This window comes from Convolutriloba macropyga, chromosome 2 (genome assembly GCF_964194025.1).
Source record: "Convolutriloba macropyga chromosome 2, txConMacr16.3, whole genome shotgun sequence".
Lineage (NCBI taxonomy): Eukaryota > Metazoa > Xenacoelomorpha > Acoela > Convolutidae > Convolutriloba > Convolutriloba macropyga.
In genome coordinates this window covers 81,302,795-81,325,483 of record NC_134469.1, presented here as the reverse complement: position 1 = coordinate 81,325,483, position 22,689 = coordinate 81,302,795, and the positions used below count along the sequence as shown (strand labels likewise).

The following is a 22,689-nucleotide window of genomic DNA, read 5'->3' as shown; positions in this document are numbered from 1 at the left end:
CACCCCCAAGCACTATATGCAATATTTGTACATAAAGATTTTTATGTAATTTTACGTTTTCTGTAATATGAGGTGGATAGCCTTCTCAGAATGGTGTGGATATGGAGGTGGGGCACAAACGGCAAAGAGCCGAATGTTTTAGAATATATAATCCGAATATATAATCTATTACATCCCGATGGCAAGAATTGTATTTTTCAGCATTGGGAGAAGTTGCTGTTCAGCCTGTGTTTTTTCCACGCCATAGTCCAGGAGCGGAGGAAGTTCGGACCCCTGGGGTGGAACATCGCTTATGGTTTTAATGAGTCAGACATGCGCATATCTGTTCGACAACTTCAGGTATGATGTTCTCATTATTCTTTTAAATTGCTCTCGAACGAAGTTTGCAGCAATCCTTTATGATAGCTGCAAAGCTGTAAGCTGAGCGTAGCTATATTGCGGTGCTCTTGGTTTTTTACGACTCGAAGAGGAGTATTGGTTTTCTCTCGGTTTTTTTACAGGAAGTAGATTTGTTCACGTGGCATTTTGACCTAAAAGCGAAAGTGAGAAAAGCTGTCTTGGTGAACAGATTTTCGCTAAGCGAGAGAAGTTTTTTGATCATGCGCTTTGTTTAGTTGATGACTTTTTGACTTTGAAAAGTAGTTTTTGACTGAATTGCACATATAGATAACGGTTTTTAGCCGTTTTTTCGTCTAAGTGGCCCAGTTTTTTTCTTTTAATTTGGTTTCTTGTAGAAATAAATTTTATTCGGTACTATATTGAAATGTCAACCTCGGAAATTGATGCCACAGTGTTTTGCAGAGCCTGAAAATGCGTCTCAAGTTGAAAATTGGCACATAATTCTTGATTTTTGGCTTTTTTTCTATTAATTTCTTCATTTTTGGATCTTTTAACCGTCTTCTTGTCAAATATCAGTTAAAATGGCAACTTCTCGTTGATAATTCCTATACTCAACGCCTTTTTCCACCTCGATGTAATTTTGTTTCATAAAATTGTACATATGCTAATCCGATTTAGTTTTTTTCCGATTTTCTTCAGTTTTTTTGTATTTTGGTTGTAATTGCTAGAAATAGTTTTTTTGTACAACATGAGGGACTTTCATTTCGTTTCAAGAAAAATTCAATCATTTTTTGGCGTTAAGTTTTGCAGTCTTAACTTAAAAGTTCTTTGACCATTTTTTTTTGCAAAATGTTTCAATGTTCCGTATTTATTAATTTTGCTTTTTCTTTTTTTGTTCTCTTCAAGAGGATAGATCTTTGTATCGGATGACTAGTTATCTTTTCTATATCTTGAATGCTGAACAATGAAATTTATTAGTTTTTCTTGAATTTTTTTATTGATTTTTAATTTTCGAAAATCAAGAATGTTTTTTTGTTACGGTGTTCCTTACTTTGTGCCCATGTTCTTCACATTCTAGTTAGTATCATTCTAGCTTTGTCCTGGCACCTACATTTCATTTCGGTATAATATTGATTTTTTCAGTTGTAAAAAAATGAATGATTTCAGCTTTTTCTTAGATTTTCGTCATTTCTTTGGTTTGCAATTGATTTCATTCAACATGAGGCAGTACTGAGAGTTTGATAGCAAGCTTTTTGCAAAATTTCCACTTATGCCTGTTTACTGCAGCCTTCTTCCGGCCTTGGTATGAATTAAAACGATTTTTGCATTTGAATATTCTTCTGCTGCTTATGTTTTTTCTATGATCAATTTGTTTTTTGATTTAGTATGAAATCATGTTGTCTAGCATTTGTACAACAAGGAAGAGGCGTGTTGTTTTTTGACTTAATTGCAGTGATTAGAAGTGTGATTATATGTGTTTTCTGATTCTTAAATTTTAGCTGTTTTAAAAGATTTAACTTAGTTTCTAAGATTATTATCTGCCGTTTTCTTTCGCGATCTTTTTCAGGTTAGAATCATGAATTAGTTGAGGGCGATTGATAACCGTGTCATTTTTTGGAGACTATCACGTTTTTGACCACCTTAAATATTTTTGATTTTTTAACGATACCAAACCTTTTCAATAATATAAAGTTTTGCTGCATTTTGTTTCTCTTGTTGACAGTGGTTTAAGTTTCACCTATTTTTAATGGTTCAACACAAAAGGTAGTGTCTTCCGCTGAAATTACGGTTTTGTTAGTTAAGTTTTGACGCTTTGAGTCGCTTCCGGAATTCCTCCGGCTATGTGTTTTTGTTTCGTCGTCTGACGCTCTTTTTTCGTTTTACATTTGTTCACACAGCAAAGCTGAAAAAGTCAATTTTTCTGAATGACTTCTTCCTCTCACTAACAGCATTTGCACGCGTGACGTCATTTCTCACTCGCTTTAGCGAAAGTTTTTAGGTTATTTGCGTGATTAGATTTTGATCATACGAGACTTAAAATCTCTATTATATGGCACGCAGGTCTATTCTTTCGGAGCTATTCCGGCAATCTGCCGGCTTTGTTTGTAAATGTGTGTGTCTTTTAATGCAAAATTGTTGCTTGCCCGTCTTCTTCTAGAATATTTTTTTGATTCGTTCTCCCTAGTCAGAAGTTTGTGCATCATAAAAGTTTCTCCAGCCTTCTAAATTGATTGCTTCGCCAGTCTTTCGAGAGCAATTCGTCCGACGTTGGTCGGCTTATGTTTGAATATTGAATATAGCATACTACTGATTTTTCATGAATCCTAATCATGAAGAAAATTATTTTTGGGGATCTGCGGTATCAAAATTCTGTTTCTGACTATACAGTTTAGTGGGCTCTTGAGACCTATGATTGTACAGCCCCTCTCCCCTAGTACGTTTTGCACCCCAGTTACAAAGCACATACCATTATATAATGAATCATTATGTAATGGTTAAGTGACTCTGCTTGGAGTCACTGAGAACTTCTGGCGTTTATCGAGAACCGCGAAGCAGTTCGAGATATTAAGTCAGAATTTCGAAGTGACTTCTGCAGAGTCACTTAACCACGCTTAAAACACGAAACGCGCACGTTTTAAAATGACGAAAGTCAACGAAATTCAACTTCTGGCTAAGTAGAAACTTCAGGCATTTTAACTTCTGGCACTGCAGACTTTCGGCGTACTAAAATGTGCACGTGAGTGTTTTAAGTAAAAATATGGCACGTCCGCTTGCAGGAAAACATCCCAAAACTGTTATAATAACAGATTCTGATCCACTGCTAGTATCAGATGGGACCTTTCTAGTTTGCTCACACGCTGATAAACCTAATCTTAAAACGTGGTTGTGAAAAATAGTAACGAAATTGAGTAAATTTACTCGAGAAATCCGGCAATGGACGCAATGGACTCAGTAATACTATTCAAAAATTGTCCGCCAGTTTGTTCAGATGCAAGATTTGTTCACGTGTTTGTGCAGATGTTCCTGAATGAGTACGAGGACGTGCAATGGGATGCCATTTCATACCTGGTGGGAGAGTGCAACTACGGAGGCAGAGTGACAGATGACAGAGACAGACGATGTCTTCAGTCCATTCTCAACGACTACATTAACCCTGCCGTCATTCAGGACCCAAAACACAAGTTCAGTGGATCTCCAAACTACCCAGTGCCTCCCCAGGGTACCTACGAAGAGTATATTCAATTCATCAAGGTCAGTTCGCGCTAGCTTAACATTTTTTAGACTAGAGTCATTTTTTCTGAACAATAAAATATCTGAACTGTAGTTACATAAAGACTTCAGTTTTTCATTGCTCTCAAACGAAATTTGTAGTATTTATGTTAGTCTTGTTTGTTTTACTTATTAGGACTCAAAGAGGAGCATGTTTGAAGCGTCATTTTTGATAGGTAGTTATGTTGTAATGTAATTGAAACGAGAAATGCCGCACGTGGAAACGAAGCGTCTAGGTCAAATTGCTGAAGAAAACTGAACAGCCGAAAGAAGAGAGTGCTTTTTTTCATGCTGCATTTTTGAGAGCGAGTAGAAAAGTATGCGGAAAAAATCTCGCTTAGCGAGTAAAATTTTTTGATTACGCGCGGCTTTTTCAACGCAGTTTTTTTTAGTTTTAACAGTAACGTTTTTTGACCAAACTGTTCTTTTGTCAATTATATCGAGCATTAATTCGACGTTTTGAGGGATTTTTGACCATCTGAAGCAATATTTAGTCTTTTTGATACAGTTTTACGGTATTTATGTCATTTGAGTGTTTCAAGAGCTTTTTTTGCAGTTTTTGTCCGATTTTTCAAACAATTGTATTATTGGGGGGACTTTTTTGGCTGAAGTCAGTTTTCCTAATTGTTTCCGTGACAATTCCAATTGATTTGTTTTGTTGCGGAAAACTGGTTAAATTGCGTAAAATTTTGTACCAATTTTATCTATTTTTGACCACTTTTCGAACAGATGCCGAGGTAATTTTTGTTTCACCTCTGCTTCTGTTAGTACAAATGATTGGTAAAAATGGTTAGCTAAATTAAGAAACTATTTTGGTTTTTAGTGAGTAGTTTGGCTAGGGCTTGAGATAATTTTTACTTTGATCCGGAGTGTTTTGTACCGTTATATTTGTTTTATAATCCAATTTTTCGTACTACCAATTTTTGCCTGATCGGTTTTTGTCTGACAATTGGAGTTTCTGCCTTCAAAAATAGGATGAACAGAGAGCCCGGAGGTCATTAGTTCTATTAGGAGTTCTCTCAGAGGCTTATGCCTGAGTAGTCTCTTGGTATGCGATTCACCGAAATTGTTGAGGAGAAGTAAATTCATGGCGTGAAGGGCTGTTCTTAGAGTTTGACCACCAATCACTCCAATCCAATTTAACCCATTCAAACCCCCATCCCTCAATCCAACCCCATTTCCCCTCATTCACTCTCTCCACCTCATTCCACTCGTAAGCCCGCATGCTCGAAACCCCCCCCCCCCCCCACCTACTCAATTACGCTTAAGCTAGCCTTCCTAGGCTTCAGCTAGCTGCTGACGAAGCAAACAGCTCTCCCGTCATTTGAAAGTCATTCGCCGGACGTTGATCGTTTATGTTTATCTATTTAATCGCTTTTGATGATCAATGTGACCAGTTAAATTCCTTTGATCACGTGACATCGCCCCCCTCCCCCCACCTGTTTTGCTTTTGATTCCTGTTTTTGTTGATGTGAATTTGGCCACCCTCTAGGGGAATATATGTTTAAAAGGGTGTAAAATATCGAACAATTCCTTTTGATTTTCATTGCAGTTGACGTTGAGATTACATATTGACTTTACCCTGTCACCATGTTTAAAAATTGCTCTAATTTATTCCAAAAACGATTTGAAGGAATTGGGGGGACTGGAAGTTACCAACCCCCCCTTTAAAAAATCACCTCAAAACCATCTAAGAATCTTAAATTTAATCGTGAAAACGAAATTTTCTAATCCTCTAGTCGTATTGCATTTTTGTGGTTTAAGATTTTAAAATTCGGATTGCGTTGTTTCCATTTTGTGGCTTTCGCGATAGAAAGATCATGATGAAATTTTATAAATGGACGGACTATCAATGTGAATGTTGAAATTGGTGTTTCAGAATTTCCCTCAGACTCAACTGCCGGACATCTTTGGCATGCATGACAATGTGGACATTGCAAGGGAACTGCAGGAGACCAAACAGTTGTTCGACAGTGTGTTGCTGACCCAGGGTGGCTCCTCAGGAGGGGTGGATGCCTCGGCAGAGGAGAAACTTCTAGAGACTGCCCGAAGTGTATATGATAAGGTGAACACACTTGACCTGATCATCTTCTGGGATCTATTATGTCCCCCGTGTTTATTATGCCCCAGTTACAAATTACGTGCTGTTGTATAGCACGTTACTATGTAAAAATATAGCACGTTCGCCAGGTGGGGTAAAAGTTAGATGCCCACTAAGCTGGGGGGGGGGGGGGGGGTGAACAGATTAGATAACCTTCTGTATTATTAAAACACGCACGGGGGGACGTTATAAAACGCCTAAAGTCGGCAGTGCCAGAGTCAAAATGCCAGAAGTTCCTATATGAATAGCCAGAAGTTGACTTTCGTCATTTTAAGACGTACAAGGGCACAAACGGAAAAGATCCAAGATTTTTTTACAATTGAAAGAATTTGAATAGCATTGGGGCGCTGTCTTTTTTTAAGATCTGTTCACACATTTTCATGATATCTGAAGTCAAATTGGAGTAGTGATTATGGTCACGCCGAAACAGGAAGTGGAGCGAAAAAGCGAGTGGTTTTGCGGCGTGAAATTTTTTTGCTCTAATTTTTAAGTAGAGTGAGAAAACGGTGTTAAGACAAAAATTCGCTTTCTCGCTTGTGGTTTTTGTTCACATGCGGAAATTTCACTTTGTTTTTTACTGTTTTTTCGATTTTTTGGATTGGCTTTTTTTCTAAATGGTTTTCCCAATCCATTCATCGTTCATTCTAGGCCTAGTTTTTTGTTTGAACCAAATTTCAATTTATCGCTATTGTTAGTAACTAAATAGATTTAAAGCGTGTAATATATATCAAAATGCGTCATTTTATTAGCCAATCAGAATCGAGTATTTAAATACGCATAGAAATCGTTCCAATTTACGTACAAAGCTCGGTAAAAGTGCAAATAACATAATTTCGTTTAACCTAATAATTAAACCTATCAAGTAAGAATCGTTTGAACTTAATAATTTTCGTTTTTTTGCACGGTTTCGAATAGAATGGTGACCAGCGTTGATCACAATTATCAAAAACAGACTGATACCAGTTAAATGAGCAAAAAGACTTTGCCGTCTAAACTCTCACTTGTTGCTATTATCGTACCAATGTCATTACGTTGCTATGTTCGTCGTAATCTAAATACGTTGTTCTTCTACGTGGCTATCATCGATGACTTATTACGTTGCTGTGTTCGCCAATACTTATACGTTGCTTCATGATGATTTATAGTCGATTTTGATCGTTTGCTACATCATACGAAAAGATTGAATTGAAACTCCAAAACGGTAGACTGTTTTACTTCTCAGCTACATTTTGGTACCGCTCCCGATTTACGAACACTTTCTATTAAACATTTGTGCAAAGATTTCCGTTCAATTTGTAAACCGTAGCAAAGTTTGTGTGTGTTAATCAACCTACACAGAGATACTACAGCGAACTGCGGCTACACCGGCTAATCTCCTTACTGTCTATAGAGCGAAAGCGAATTACTAGTCAAAGTTATCGACACGATGTCGAGATTTATTGTTGAAAAGTGAGTGCAAGACAATGACGTTGTGGTCTCGTATCCCATTTGAAACAAGCGGACTTTCATCCCAGCAGTTCTGAAGCGAGCGAAGTTGTCCCTCATTATTTTATCTTTCCTCATTTCCACCGATTGAGCGCCGCCAACACACCGAGAGAGACAGTGGCAGAATTGACTCCTCAGGGGCGCAGTGGGGGAGTGTTGCCTGCATCAGGAGAGGAACAACAGAAGCTGGCAGCTGGAGATTGGGTGCTGATATCGAGCAACAGGGATAGAGCGAAATCGCCCAAAGAGAACACGGAGAATGAGCAGAGGCCATGATACCTACATTGGACCAGAGAGCTAGGTCAAGTACAGCAGGGTTCGATGAACAAAAATGAAACGTTTGTTAGTTTCAATTCTGCAGTAAATTAATGTTAATTCAGACGGCAAAAAAGAAACCCAACCCCTAACGGAAAATTTGATAAATATTTAGAGATATAGTGCGTTAACAAGATCTCTAACGGTATTGGCTTAATTTATGGATAATCGGTCACCAATAACCCTCATAGTTGAGTTTAAAAACCCTGAGGCTCAGGGTTAGAGCAAAGCCTCTGAAAAATCACATATCTTTTTCCGCCAGATTGTAAAGAAAAGCAAGTAGTACTATCTTGACAAGTCTCAGCGAAATAGAATATTTTTTAGGAAAGGGAGCTGAGAAACCTTTATATATACTTAGACTTAAAATACTACAAATCTTTTTCCGCCAGATTGTAAAGAAAAGCAAGTAGTATTATCTTGACAAGCCTCAGCGAAATACAATCCTTTTCGGAGAAAGGAGCTGAGAAACTTTTTTAAGAGAAAAAAAACATCGATTTTGAAAATTTTTGGCTGAAAGTTGGGAAATTCAGACAAAATGGTCCTTTATGGGTACATAGCAAAAAATAACCTCAAATATGAGAAAAAAAACGTGAGCACATAATGCTAAATTGTTCAATTTTGAAAATCTTTGGTCAATTTTGAGGCAAATCAAAAAATTTAGAAAATCAATACCGAATATTGATAAATCGTACTTTCGAGCTTAAAACCGTCCAGTTTACTGGATTACCGTTCCGTAAACAAGAATTTGCATAAAATTGACCAAAATTTGAGAAAAATTGGACAAATGCATAAAGTTTTGACAAATTTGTCAAAAATTCATTTTCTCAACAAGAAGGTTCGTTAATTGAGTGAAACTCATTAAACAGAAAAAGTTGTGAAAATTTTCACTTTTCACAACCTCCGGCCTACAAAAAATTATCAAATTCCTATAATTTTTTTGTTGCTCGTTTATGTACCGTTTTTTGTCCGCGTTCTTTTCGTTCTTTAACTTTAAAATTCTCCGTTTTCCGCTTTTTTTTTCAATAACGTCGCTCTCCCAAAACTCCGCTTTTCGTTTTCTTCGCTACTTTTCCCATTTTCGATGTAGTATGTTATATGTGATGAAGTATGTTGTTGTTTTTGTTGCAGTATGTTGATTAAGCTAGTATGCTGGTTAGTTGCTTTGGTCTTGTTGCTTTCTAGGGTGTGACTTAAGTTTGTTCTAGAGTTACGGCTAGTTGGTTTCTGGACCTCTCCAATTGACTAATTTACTAGCACCCCTGTTGTATTATATTGATTTTTGCTGCTGTATGTTTGCGTGTAACTGTATGATTGCTAGTTGGTTTAGGTTTTTGCCTTCTAGGGTGTGACTTAAGTTTATTCTGGAGTTACGGCTAGATTGTTTCTTAACTTTTCCAGCTTTCATTGACTACAAAAGCACTGCATATTACTTAACATTTGCTGTACTTTGTTTAATATTGTTGGTATGCTGATCGGTTCTTTAGGTTTGATTATTGCTAGGGTGTGACTTAAGTTTGTTCTGGAGTTACGGCTAGTAATTTTCTTGCTCTTTTCATCCTTTTAGTATACTGCCATTTGCCGTAATTTAGTTTGTTATTTTCATATGTTAAGCCTCATATTGACTTGTGCTAGTTTGTCTCTTGCAGTAGCATCTCTCCTTCTCCCTAGGGTGTGACTTAAGTTTGTTCTGGAGTTACGGCTAGTTTGTTTGGTTGAGTTTGTTGCTGTGGTCTGCTAGCATAGTGGTTCTCGACCTCCCCACTCGCTGCGTAATCGTCTCCTGCCCGTTCCGACCCGCCTTTCCGTTTCGTTGCGCGCTACTCGCTCAACGCCTCCGTTCTGCCCGTCTCGTTTCTTCGTGCGTCGCTCGTTCAGCGTTTCCGTCCCGTCCGTTGCGTCGCCCGTTTACTACCTGCGTTTTCGCCAGTTCCGTTCCGTTCTCTGTTGCGTTGCGCGCCGTTCGCCCGTCCTTCCCGCCCCGTCCGCTTCGTTTCCCGTTTCGTCGTGCTTCGTCCACCCAGTCCTCTTCCCCCGGTTGCCTGTGTTCCTGTTTAGTCTCACGTTGCTTTCAAGCACGTTAGACGCAATCTATAATTTCTTACTCACTTTCCCCGAGTAATTCATTACTCGGTAACTTATTTTCTGCTCTTCGACGTCTTGATTATCAAGTCGTCGTCATTTGGGTTCGGTATAACCCTCATTCCACGTGTTTGGTTGAAAGTTACTCTACATTGATAAATTAGCCATTTCAAAATCATGGCCGAACATCAAGAAAAATTGAAAAAGCTCTTTAATGCAAGATCTAATCTAGAATCTGACTTATGTAACATCCATAAGGACATCACAGATGCCATAAATCGTCAAGACAGGAAGGTTAAAGTTGAACGCTTGGTTTCTAAGTTGAAGGATGTTTTCAGTAAACTAGTGCAGAAGAATGAAGAACTATTTGACTTAGCCAGTAAAGCGGAGAACCCAGATTCAATTTACCCTGTCCTTGAGCAATGGTTGGATGATAAAACCAAGAACAATGATAACTTCTTGCTTGCGGCTAGAAGCTATATTGACTCAGTTGCTGACCGAGACACCGTATGTGAAGGCGTTAATCCTCAAGGCCAATCTAAGAGAAGTTCACGCCGAACAACATCATCAATGTCTAGCCAGCGTAAACATGAATTTCTCATGGCAAAACTAAAACGCGAAGAGGCCGAGAAACAAGAACAAGCTGCCATGCGCCTCGCTAAACAAAAACACGAAATTGCCATGAGAAAAAAGGAGCTTGAAATACAAATGGAAAAGATGGCACTTCAAGAATTGGAGGAAGACCACCGCCAGCGTGTTGCAGCAGCTAAATTGGATGAGGCTGATTTAATGGATAATCATTCATTGTTTAGTCACCACTCAAGTGAAGTGAAATTGTTTAAAGATAGGGGATCAGATAGAAGTCAAGGACTTGTTCAGGATTGGGTAAATTCGTTTCCAGCAGGTAATTCAAGTGAGTTAAACTTTTCTCGTCCTGGTTCAGCAACCGCCGACCCTCCTGTTAAAGATTTTTCCCCTAGTAATCCTCCAGAAAACCCAAGTAATGTTGCCGATAACTTACATCATCTTGAAATGCTTTCTCAGTACACACGGCCAGGAGTTGCAGTTTCTGTTGCCCAGCAGGAAGCTTTGTATCGGGAATATCTCCAGGCTCAACTGCAGCAATCACTCATTGATCAAAGGGCACATAGTCCCTCAGGCAGTGGTGAAGTGAACCAAGTACCAGTCGACGTACAAAATGTCGCACTCCCACCACCTCAACCACCTATGCAACCTCCCCGGCCACCGACACCCGTTATGGCACCAACTAATTCCATTTTTGTACCTAATGTTTCAACAAACCTACAAGTAAATCAGTTCTTGGGTCCGAAAAGCTCCAGTTTGCCTGGTCAATTACACATGTCGATGCATCATGTTCCGCAACTACTGAAACCATCTCAAAGTAACTTTCCACACCAAACACAAGTCCCTATTGCCCATTCCCCGCATAATATCCCTCCACCTCTAAACCCACTCGTGAACCCGCCTCCCGTGTTCCCATCTCAACATCTATTTATTCCTCAACCTCCCGTGATTCCGTCGCCCCCTCCAGCGAGCACAGCAACATACTTATCCGTCCCCAACATTCCACAACAAAACATTGTCCATTCACCTCAAGCCCGCCTGTTACCTTGCCCTACCGCACCCAAACTTCCCCTTAACCGTAACCCCGATGATAATTTGTGGCGTTTTCCTCAAAATATTCTCCCAAACGTAAACCAGGCGAAAAATAATGCAACCGTCTATAACAACGTTCAATCTAACCTACCCCAAGCACAGCTAACCCCACCATCAGCCATCCCATCATGCAAATGAGTGCACAACATAATCCAAAAAGCAACTACGCAGCTAACTGTAGCATCCCTGTTAACCCCTTTAGTACAGCTACTAAAATCGCGCCACCTTTCGTCACGCCGGTTATACACCCAACATACGGGCATACTGCTCCGATACCATTGTGTTGGGGTGGCCCACCGCATCCCACGCCTCCAGCGCCAGCATCTGAAAATGCAAGCTTGATTAAGGCATTCACTGACGCCTTATCTAGCAAGAGGAATGACCCACTACCCGAATGGAAGTTGTCACAATACAGTGGGGATCCTCTACAGTGGCACGAATGGTATGGTCAATTTAAAAGCGCAATTGACTCTCAGTCTTTAACTGATGATGTAAAATTGACATACCTTAAGACCCTCGTAACAGGTAAAGCTAAAACAGCTATAGCTGAGTTCGCCTACTGCGGCGCAATGTACAAAGACGCACTGAGGACCTTAGAACGTAAATTTGGCCAACCACAGGCGGTTGTAAGTGCACATTTGGAGAAACTCAACAGCTTTCCACCACTGAAGATGCATAGTAGCGATAACATCATTAACTACTCGGGGTGCATTTCAAGTCTTGTCGGGGTATTTAAATCGCTGTCATATGATTCGGATTTAAAGAGTGCTGCGCTTCTCAACACTGCCGTACAGAAGCTACCACCCAACATGAAGGAGTCATGGTCACTCTTCACGGTCAAAAAGCATTGGGTGAAACCTAACCTTCTCGATTTCAACGATTGGTTGAAAGAGAAGGCCGAAGCGCACGATTTAATGAAGAATACCGCAACTAAAGCAAGGACTGAGGATAACAACAACTCAACAACAAGATCAAAAGTTGCTTCAAAGGCATTTGCTGCAAATACGCAACAGAAGAGTAACCCTAAGCCGCAACAGAGATCTCCGTCAACATCAATCTCTAGTTGCATTGTATGCAAAGGCAGCCACCGGTTGTGGGAATGCCGTGTCTTTAAGGAAAAGACCCCCACACAGAGAGCCAAGGTCGTGGCTGAGGCAAAGCTCTGTTTCTCTTGTTTGCACGATAAACACATGTTTAGGCAATGCCCAAGTCCCCGTAAATGTAGGAAAGATGGTTGCAACAGCTCCCATAACACATTACTTCATGGAGCTGAAAGGGTTTTTCCAGCTAAACCCTCAACAAACAACAACATCGATACTTCGAAGTCGAACGCAGGTACAAGTAGGCCATCTACGGGTCAACAGCAACCAAGCAAAACAACCACTTTGTCTTCCGTGACGGATGCTAAAGGCCTCCTTCAGGTCACAGAACTGAAACTTACTAATTCTTCTGGCACTAGTACTACGGCGTTGGTTTTATGCGATACCGCTTGCAGTAACTCTTGGGTGTCGGATAGTCTCGCAGCTAGACTCGGTTTGCAGGGTTCCGCATTAAAACTGACCGTCAAGGGTATAAACACGGAAGAACTCATAGACACAAAGGTGGTTCAATTGACTGTGACACCTCGTAAAGACCAAGACTTCGAAGCATTCACTGTGCGTCCCTACGTGAGGGAAACATTAAACGTAGGTTCCGACATCATTGACGTCAAGTCCATGCAAGAAACTTACCCACATTTGGCAGTTCTAGATCCAGTAAGATATAGCTATGGAGAAATTGAGATGATACTTGGACAGGATGTCTACCATGCCATCCGCCCGTTAGAGTATTTTTCAGCCGACGAAAAGTGCTCACCGTTCGCTGTCCGCTTGCCCATAGGTTGGGTTTGAAGTGGCCCACTCCCGTCAAGTTCAAGTTTAGTCTCGGTGTGTTTCAAAGCCAATATTGAACAGGATTTTGAATTAGCTTGTCAGGTTAAATCTTGGTATGATATGGAATCGTACGGCGCGTTCAGGCAAGTTGACCCACGATCCGCATCGAATGCTCGCGCGCAGGAAATACTTGAAACAACAACTTTCCATAACGGCCAAAGATATGATGTCGGTATGTTATGGGCTGATGACAACTTCCAGCTCCCGAATAACTACTTTTCGTCACTGGTACAGCTCAAGTCTCTCGAAAAGCGGCTCTCGAGAGATACATCATTGAAAGAAACTTATGCTAATACCATCCGTGAAGACTTGGAAAAGGGTTACTTAATTACAGTCCCTGATGCTCACAAGGTAGAGCAGCGGTCGGATAGAGAGTTGTACCTACCACATCATCCCGTAATCAATTCGAACAAACCGGGGAAAGTGCGTAGAGTATTAAATGGTGCAGCAAAGTTCCACGGTACTTCTTTGAATAAATCCTTGCTCACTGGCCCCGACCTGCTCCAAAACCTAATCCATGTACTACTTAGGTTCCGTCAACATCGATTTGCCGTGTCCGCAGATATCGAGGGTATGTTCCTCCAAGTGGGTGTCCCTGATTGGGACCAGCCATCACTGCGTTTTTTGTGGCGGGAGGACCCCACAACAAATGTTGTAGTGTATCAATACACGCGCCATATATTCGGGGCTAAAGATTCGCCCACATGCGCTAACTACGCCCTGCAACGCACTGCACGAGACAATGTTAATCAGTACCCGGAAGCAACCAAAGCCGTCCTAGAAAACTTCTACATGGACGATTACTTGGATTCGGTGGAGTCACCTGAGAGGGCCCTCAAAAGGTCGAAGGAGTTGGTGCATCTTCTCCATCTAGGTGGGTTTAAGCTTACTAAGTTTGTAAGCAATGTACCTAACCTGGCTGATCGAATTGATGGGCCAACTCAGTCTACCGAACCAAAAGTAATTGCCTCATCTAAGGAGGATTCTTCGCACGTGCTTGGGTTGAAATGGGACCACAACAACGATACTCTAGTTGTGAGTCGGGGTACCTCCAGTACAGTAACTAAGTCCTTAACACAACGCTTGGTTTTGAGTCTAGTGTCTAAGGTGTTTGATCCCATTGGCCTAGTGGCACCATTTACTGTTGGTGCCCGATTGTTACTAAAAGACATCTGGCGTGTCAGCGGGCAGCACTGGGATGAAGAATTACCAAAACACACGGTTGAAAGGTTCCTCGAATGGAGTGTAGAACTACCCAAGCTTGCAGAAATCACTTTACCGAGGAGCTACTTTTCGGGAAACTTTAAACACCTGGAACTACACATGTTTGGCGATAGTTCCCAAGAGGTCTTCAGCGCTGTTGCATTTCTCCGAGCTCAAGTAAACACTTCTAGTGGGTCAAAAACAGAGCTTGCATTCGTCCTGGGTAAAGCTCGTGTAGCACCTATGAAGGTGATGACAATTCCAAAGCTAGAGCTGCAAGCTGCTTTACTGTCCGCTCGGTTGAAACAAGATATCTGTCGAGCCCTTACTGTGCATGTCAACAAAGTTTATATGTGGACTGACAGCACTACTGTCTTGCAGTGGCTCAACTCCACAAGCAAGCAGCCAATATTTGTTGCAAACCGCGTAAGCGAGATTTTAGAACACACTAGCGTTGACGAATGGAACCACGTCGCCTCAAGCGATAATCCAGCAGATGCCGGTACTCGTGGTATGTCCGCTGAGGTTTTGCAATCAAGTAGCTGGGTGAGGGGTCCAGATTTCTTAAGAACCAAGGAATTCCCGTTCGAACCAAGCATCGAAGTAGTTAAAAACATCAAACTTGGTATAGTAACTAAGGAAACTGACGAAACCAATACATCATTGGCCGCATCCGTAACCAAGTCAACTAAGGAACCACCCCCGCATTTAATTCCCTTTGATAAGTACAGTTCTTATCAGAAGTTGCTTCGGATAACAGCATACATACTCCGGCTGTTACCCTCACACGAATGTTACCGTAATGCCGATGGTAGCATCATAGATCCCACTGAGCTTGACGAAGCCGAGCGTCATCTTCAGTATCTCGTTCAAGGAGAATCTTTTACTTCCGAAAGGAAAGATCTCCTGGAAAACAAACACGTTAAACGGAGTAGCCGTATTGCCCCGTTTTCACCCTTCGTCGGACCAGATGGTCTAAATCGTTCGGCTGGCCGCATCAAACGGTTGGTCGAAGTTGATTTTGATGTAAAACACCCTATCGTTCTCGACGCGCGCCATTTCTTTGTAAAGTTGTTCCTTAGCCACACCCACGTTAAACATCATCATCAAGGTATTGACTACCTGCGGGCTAAAGTACAAGAACGTGATACCATCCTTAAATTACGTTCCTCACTACGTTCCATTAAATCTAACTGCCTTACGTGCAGAAAATTTCGAGCCGCCACTATCCAACCAATCATGGCTGACCTCCCAGTAGAAAGACTCGCATACCAGTCTCCTCCCTTCACAAACACTGGCTCGACTACTTCGGCGCGTTTTACGTTACTGTGCGTAGGACAACCGAGAAGAGGTGGGGTTTCCTCTTCACATGCTTAACCACTCGTGCCGTTCATGTTGAAATTGTTCCGTCCATGGACGCCAGTTCGTGTGTAATGGGAGTGGAGCGTTTCGTCTCACGTCGAGGTACACCGGCCATTATTTGGTCAGACAATGGCACTAACTTTGTTGGCGCTGAAAAAGAACTACGCGAGAACATCGAAAAGTGGAACACCATCAACATCGCTGTAGAACTTGCCCACAAAGGCATCAAGTGGCGGTTCAACCCGCCCAGTGCGCCACACCAAGGTGGCATCTGGGAGAGGCTAGTACGTAGTTTCAAGCGCGTACTTTACACAATCCTTGGAATACGTCGCCTCACAGATGAGGTTTTAAGTACCACTTTTTGCCTGGTCGAACATGCACTTAATTCACGACCGTTAACGCCCGTAAGCGCCGACCCGTCCGACCTAGGCGCATTAACACCTAATCACTTTCTCCTCGGTAACCAAGCACGTAGTCTTCCTTCCATCATTGGCGTAGATGAGTTTGATCACCGTAAACGTTACGCCCGCGCGCAGTCCTACGCTAACGCTATTTGGTCTCGTTGGATCAAAGAATACGTTCCGGCGCTGAACCGACGTTCCAAGTGGCAGACGCCTGCCGACCATCACCTTAAGACCGGTGATTTGGTTTGGGTAGTTGAAGAAACCAACCCGAGGGGTTACTACCCCACTGCTCGGATCACTGAACTCCGTTACGGTTCCGACAGCGTCGCACGCTCCGCCGTATTGCGCACGTCCTCTGGATCGCTCGTTCGCCCGCTTGTAAAATTAGTACCCATTCTCCCAGCATGTTCTTCTGGGCCGGAGGATGTTAGTAACTAAATAGATTTAAAGCGTGTAATATATATCAAAATGCGTCATTTTATTAGCCAATCAGAATCGAGTATTTAAATACGCATAGAAATCGTTCCAATTTACGTACAAAGCTCGGAAAAAGTGCAAATAACATAATTTCGTTAAACCTAATAATTAAACCTATCAAGTAAGAATCGTTTGAACTTAATAATTTTCGGTTTTTTGCACGGTTTCGAATAGAATGGTGACCAGCGTTGATCACAATTATCAAAAACAGACTGATACCAGTTAAATGAGCAAAAAGACTTTGCCGTCTAAACTCTCACTTGTTGCTATTATCGTACCAATGTCATTACATTGCTATGTTCGTCGTAATCTAAATACGTTGTTCTTCTACGTGGCTATCATCGATGACTTATTACGTTGCTGTGTTCGCCAATACTTATACGTTGCTTCATGATGATTTATAGTCGATTTTGATCGTTTGCTACATCATACGAAAAGATTGAATTGAAACTTCAAAACGGTAGACTGTTTTACTTCTCAGCTACAGCTATTGGCTTTTTTTCACATGCGGCATTTTGACATTGATTTTCTAATTTCTTTTTCATTTTTTTGATCTGATTTTTTTAGAAATGGTTTTCTCAATTCACTCATAGTCCGTTCTAGGTCTATTCTTTTGTATAGTCAATGAAAATTCTTTGAATTGTACGACAAGACTTGTCCTGCTATGTTTTTTTCATTCTTCTGAAATATTAACTTTTACGAATATATTTCACTTTTCATCAGGATTTCTAGACCTGTATATTAACTTTGTCGTTTCCCGAATCATGAAAAAAATCGATAGTATCGAAAAATTATACAATTGACATTGATGTTGTGTTGGTGTTAGCTTCCACCTGAGTTTGACCTTGAGAAGGCGTCTGCAAAGTACCCTGTTTCATATGGAGAGAGCATGAACACTGTCCTAGTTCAGGAGATGGAGAGATTCAACAAGTGAGTCATACATACCTCACACCCCCGCCTCCATTAGTTGACCCTAGGGTTATGTGATAAATAGGGGGGGGGGGGGGGGGGGTTATCGATAGTTTTCGGGAAATCGAATGGTCGGCACAAAATGTCGAGTTTCAGCACCCCTTTATCCATCGCATAACGCGTATGACGTCGAGAATAAGAAAGCTCTCAAAATATTTGGAAGAGAACTGACCGAAAACTTTAAAAAGTAATCATACAATTATTTTTTATCCTTTTGTGATTTTGCGGAAATGCAAATCGTTTTGTTAGTTTAAGTTGTTTCGTTTCGTATTCCCTAAATTTTTATCACATTTTGTGTTCCAGTCTAACGAAGGTGATAAAGAGTTCATTAGTGAATCTGCAGAAGGCAGTGAAGGGTCTGGTTGTGATGAATGCTGACCTTGAGAAGGTGTCCCAGAGCCTCATGATCAACAAAGTGCCCGCTGTCTGGGCCAAGAAATCATACCCCTCTCTGAAGCCCCTGGCTGGCTACATTGAGGACTTGGTGAAACGACTCGAATTCCTACAGGTAAGAGAACCAGGGTTCACAGAAAACCACGTGAATTTACTTGACCCAAAATTTTTATGCTTGGGTTAACTCAGTCTCTTGCTCGATGTTTTTGAAATGGTGTGGATATTATATAAATTAAAAGTGTTTTTAATGGAATCAGTCCTGTAGTTGTTTTGATGTGATTTTTCGCTTGATCAACATTTCGTCTGAAGTTTTCGTCTTTTTGTCCTTAAAAACGGGCTCAACAAATAAAACCCTGTGGGCATTAAATCACTGAGCAGCTCTCTTAGAGCTCTACTAGTCTCTAAGGGTAAACTTCACCGACGCTGCTGAAAAGCCATAAAATCACGTGCAAAGAAAATCAGGTGGAAAGAAAGTTTTTTTTTTGTGGTTTGGACCCCCGTCGACACCCCCGCCCGCTCCGAACGCTTCCTGGCCTCCCTAACCCCAAGCTCGTTACCGACCGAATCCAGCCGCTCGCCGGTCGTTTGAGGGAAATTCGCTCGACGTTAGTCGGCTATGTTATTACCAGTGATGGAACCCTGATCGAAGATTGGTAAATATACTTTTTTAAAGAAATGAGACAAATTATTCCTAACCAAAACCTCCAGAGTGACTCGGAGGCATTAATAATTCGAAAACTAGAGTGACTCTTTATGTTGTTTAGGACTGGTACGAAAATGGGAAGCCGACTACCTTCTGGCTGTCCGGCTTCTTCTTCACTCAGGCATTCTTGACTGGAACCATGCAGAACTATGCCAGGAAATACGTCATTCCAATTGACGCTCTCACTTACTCTTTCAAGGTACCACTAATGTCGTGCTATATTTTGGGTTAATCCCACCCCCTCCAGCCGATATATCAAGTAGGTTATGCACCCCTTAGTTATTATATTGCAAATGATCATGTGGTAATATAGCACGTGCCCCTTGGAAATCCCAGTTTTGTTGTTCATGCTTATTTATACCCAAGTAATGTGTTAGTTTGTTTAAAAAATATCATTGTCGAATTTGCCATTAAGTCAGTTTGGCTGCCAATTTTTGGCCTTTTTAACCGTGGCAGATCTCAACTATAACGTTTTTGGGAAATTAGTTTCCACTTTTGTTTTTTTTTTAATTACGTCATTGTGTTCATAATGTCTCAAGTGAAATTCATTCAATACTTTTGAATTTCTAAAACTAGTTCAACTGAAGTCACTCGTGAAAGCTACATTGAATTTGGATGTTATGTTTTGTATGTTGTCAAAGATGTTGTTTTTTTATGTTTAGCTGTTGAGAGAGGACCACATGGACTCTGCGCCTGAAGATGGTGTGTATGTGAATGGGGTGTTCCTCGATGGTTGCAGATGGAGCAAAGACAAGTGGGTTTTGTTATTCTACAAATTGGATTTGATATTTACGGTTTATTAGAAGGAGCAGAAAGACCGCCACATGGAAATTGAGCACAAGATAAGCTGGACATATGTTTAAGTATAGGTTAGGTAACTCTGATGAAGTAATTGAGAAAATCTGGCATTCGTCGAGAACCGCGTAGCCAATCGAGATGTTTGTCAGAATCTCGAAGTGACTTGAGTCCTTGCTTGAAACGCGCACTCTTTGCAAGTTTTAAAATGCCAGAAGTTTTATAATATGGTAGTGTAGATAGGAAAGTCTGGCAATGCAGGGATCTGGCATTTTCAGTTGCTCTCAAAAGAAGTTCGTAGCAATTATATTAATCCTGTGGTCTTTTTGTGCAATTTTTCGCTCGACCGCTTTTTTTTGTCGGACCCTTTTGACTTTTCGACCTCAAAAACGGGATAAATAAATAACGCTCGAAGGATATTAATTTCGGGATCTATTCTCTTTCGGGCCCCCAGTGTTTTTTTACGCCCCCTAGTTACAAATTTTATGCTGTTATATAGCGCATTAATATCTAACAAAACAGCACGTGCGCCTGGGGGCGTAAAAAATATAAGCCCACAAAGCTATGAGGCCGAAACTCACTCGACTCTAAATTCATCGAAACTATTTTGGAGACATAAGTTCTTGGTGTGAACGAGGGTTCTTAAAGTTTGACCCCTCCCCCATTTAACCCCACACACGCACACACATCACGCCACCGCCCACATGACCTCTTCCCCCACATCAGTCCCATCCCCACCCCATGTACAACCCGTAACCCAGCATTCTCTACTTAATATGCCTTCAACGCATGCTTGGCTAGAAAAATCAAGCCTTGAGAAACAAGAACGAACTTTAGAATGAGATAAAAAAGATGCCCAAGTTCGAGTGCGTAAGAGCAGTTGCTGTAGTGGTGAGCAAACTATGCTAGCAAGTATGAGACGCGGTTTCGAGTTCAATGCTGGGCCTTTTTCTCAGCAGGTGCTACTGCTTAGACTCTCACGCTGTAATATGGCAATTTTAATTGCTGCTGGCCGAATCATTTATATTTTTTCAGTGAAATTTGTCAGTAGGGTATTTATATGGCAGATAAAAATAGAACTTTTTTAAATTGTTTTTTAGACCGTTTTTGTTTTAAATATTAATTTTCAAGTAAAATATCTGGATATTACAACTGATAGTTATATCTAGTTTTTTCCGAACCGAATACATTGACAGTTTTCTATTTTTGATACCGAACTTAACCAAGTTTTGCAATTTTTGTCGTGTTTTTGTTCGGTCTGTTGGACAAAGTCTCTGATTTGATAACATTTAGGGGCGTGCTTGCCGAATCATACCCGAAGGTCTTGTTCGATGCCGTGCCTGTCATTCAAGTCACCCCGATCAAGATCTCGGATGTCAGCGAAGGACTAATCTACGAATGCCCACTGTACAAGACCTCAGAGAGAAAGGGAACTCTGTCAACAACGGGTCACTCGACCAACTTCGTGCTGACTATCAAACTGCCCACAGACAAGCCGCCCTCTCATTGGATAAAACGAGGAGTGGCCTTACTGTGTCAACTGGACGACTAAACTGTTAAGCCGAAAAATTTACTCTTAACAACTTATTTTTATAGAAAAACCAAATTCAAAATGCATGTTACAGAGTAGATATATAGAGTGTCCCTTGAAGTTGAAATCAGCGAATAATTCAAAACATTAGGCATATTTTTAAAAGTCAAATTAAATTAATTGTTAAATTTTAAAACATGCTAAAACTGACAAAAAAATTATTAAAAAACTAATAAATTGTTAATAAATGGAAAAGCTTCAGCATTTGAATGACCGCATTGATGCTCAGTTGCAGGTTTTTGCAATTCTCAAACGTTCGATTATTTCAACTTTATGCGACAGACTACAATACTGAAACAAATTTATATATACATTTTGAAGTCATGATAGATGAAATTTCAGTCGTTAACATCTTGTATATAGCTTCCTGTAAATATGGTAAATTGAACATTAGTTTGTGTATAAATGTACATGACTAATTCACACTATGAATGAAAAATTGTTTATGTTTACCGAGAAGTTAGCTCGATTCTCTCGTTTTGTGTCGTGTGTGTGTCTTTTAAAGCTAAATTTTCACGCGACCATTTTTTCTATAATGTTGTTTCACTAGTTTGAGTGATTTTGACTTTTGGCATGAGGAAAAGGATAGTTTTGTAAAGCCTGAAGGCATTAATTGTCTGTATAGCTCTCGTAGGACATGAATAAATGAATAGGCTGCTGACGTAAATAGGTTTTGTCACCTCCCCCCATCAGCACGGCTGGCTTCCCTAAGCCTAAGATAACTACAACTGGCTTGTCAGTTCAGATCAATTCGTACGACGGTAGTCGGTTATGTTTTATCAATTGGCTCTCTTTTCTTCCTATTTTCCGCATTGTTAACGTGTATTCTAGACTGCAGTGTCGTTTGCAAAAGTATTTTGGTGGCAAGTTTTACACAGGGCATGGAAGAGTATATTGAGACGAAAACGTTCGGAGGATGGTTAATAATCCTGTGCAGAGACGTCATTTCCAACCTCCAAATGATGCCACTGCGTAACTACTAATCTTCAGAGTTTGCACTGAACAAGGCAATTCTGACTTAAAAAATCCGTGCAGAATTCATTGCCGGTCTGAAACTCCTCAGCACAGGCAAGATCCTGAGATGAATGAGTTGAGGCAGAGCATCGAATAGCTCTGTTAAAAGAATGCAGGGAAAGGGGTTGGTGTTGGTACCCTAATAAAAATTATTCCTGCAGGCAGCAATGTCTTTCCGACTTCTTACTGTTGGAATTATCACCAAAAAGCGAAAGATGGTTTTATCTAAAATATTTTAAAAAGTTTTCGAATGAGTGGGCTAAACTCCTATTAAAGTCTTTTGTGAACTCTAATCAACTTCATCCTCCTTGCCAGTAGGCAATGGAAACAGTGTTAGTGGCGTTGAGATATGAGGGAGCTTGGCATTACTGGTGCTCTTTATGACTAAAAGATGACTATTACTGGAAGAAAAATGTGTGTGTGTGAGTTCTCTGTGCACAATTATTATCTCAAATGAAGATCTTACGGTAATTAATACTTTAAGATACCCACAAAGAAGATGTGATAGTCACGAAAATAAATATCACTAATTTGTTATGTAACAGTGATCTCAGAGCTCTAATGTGGCCTCACTACAAGTT

The 22,689-nt window shown here is 40.7% G+C and overlaps 1 protein-coding gene across 1 annotated transcript in view; it reads left to right on the top strand.

Moving 5' to 3' along the window:
• Nucleotides 1-21,190, top strand: part of LOC142335020 (dynein axonemal heavy chain 7-like) — a 50,776-nt gene extending 29,586 nt beyond the window's left edge. The window contains exons 10-17 of the mRNA XM_075383348.1: nt 202-339; nt 3,358-3,591; nt 5,489-5,674; nt 17,470-17,573; nt 17,916-18,120; nt 18,770-18,907; nt 19,371-19,462; nt 20,797-21,190. Of these exons, the coding sequence (XP_075239463.1) occupies nt 202-339; nt 3,358-3,591; nt 5,489-5,674; nt 17,470-17,573; nt 17,916-18,120; nt 18,770-18,907; nt 19,371-19,462; nt 20,797-21,055 (1,356 nt within the window). The 3' untranslated portion in view covers nt 21,056-21,190. The remainder of the gene's footprint in view (nt 1-201; nt 340-3,357; nt 3,592-5,488; nt 5,675-17,469; nt 17,574-17,915; nt 18,121-18,769; nt 18,908-19,370; nt 19,463-20,796) is intronic.
• The last annotated feature ends 1,499 nt before the right edge of the window (nt 21,191-22,689 follow it).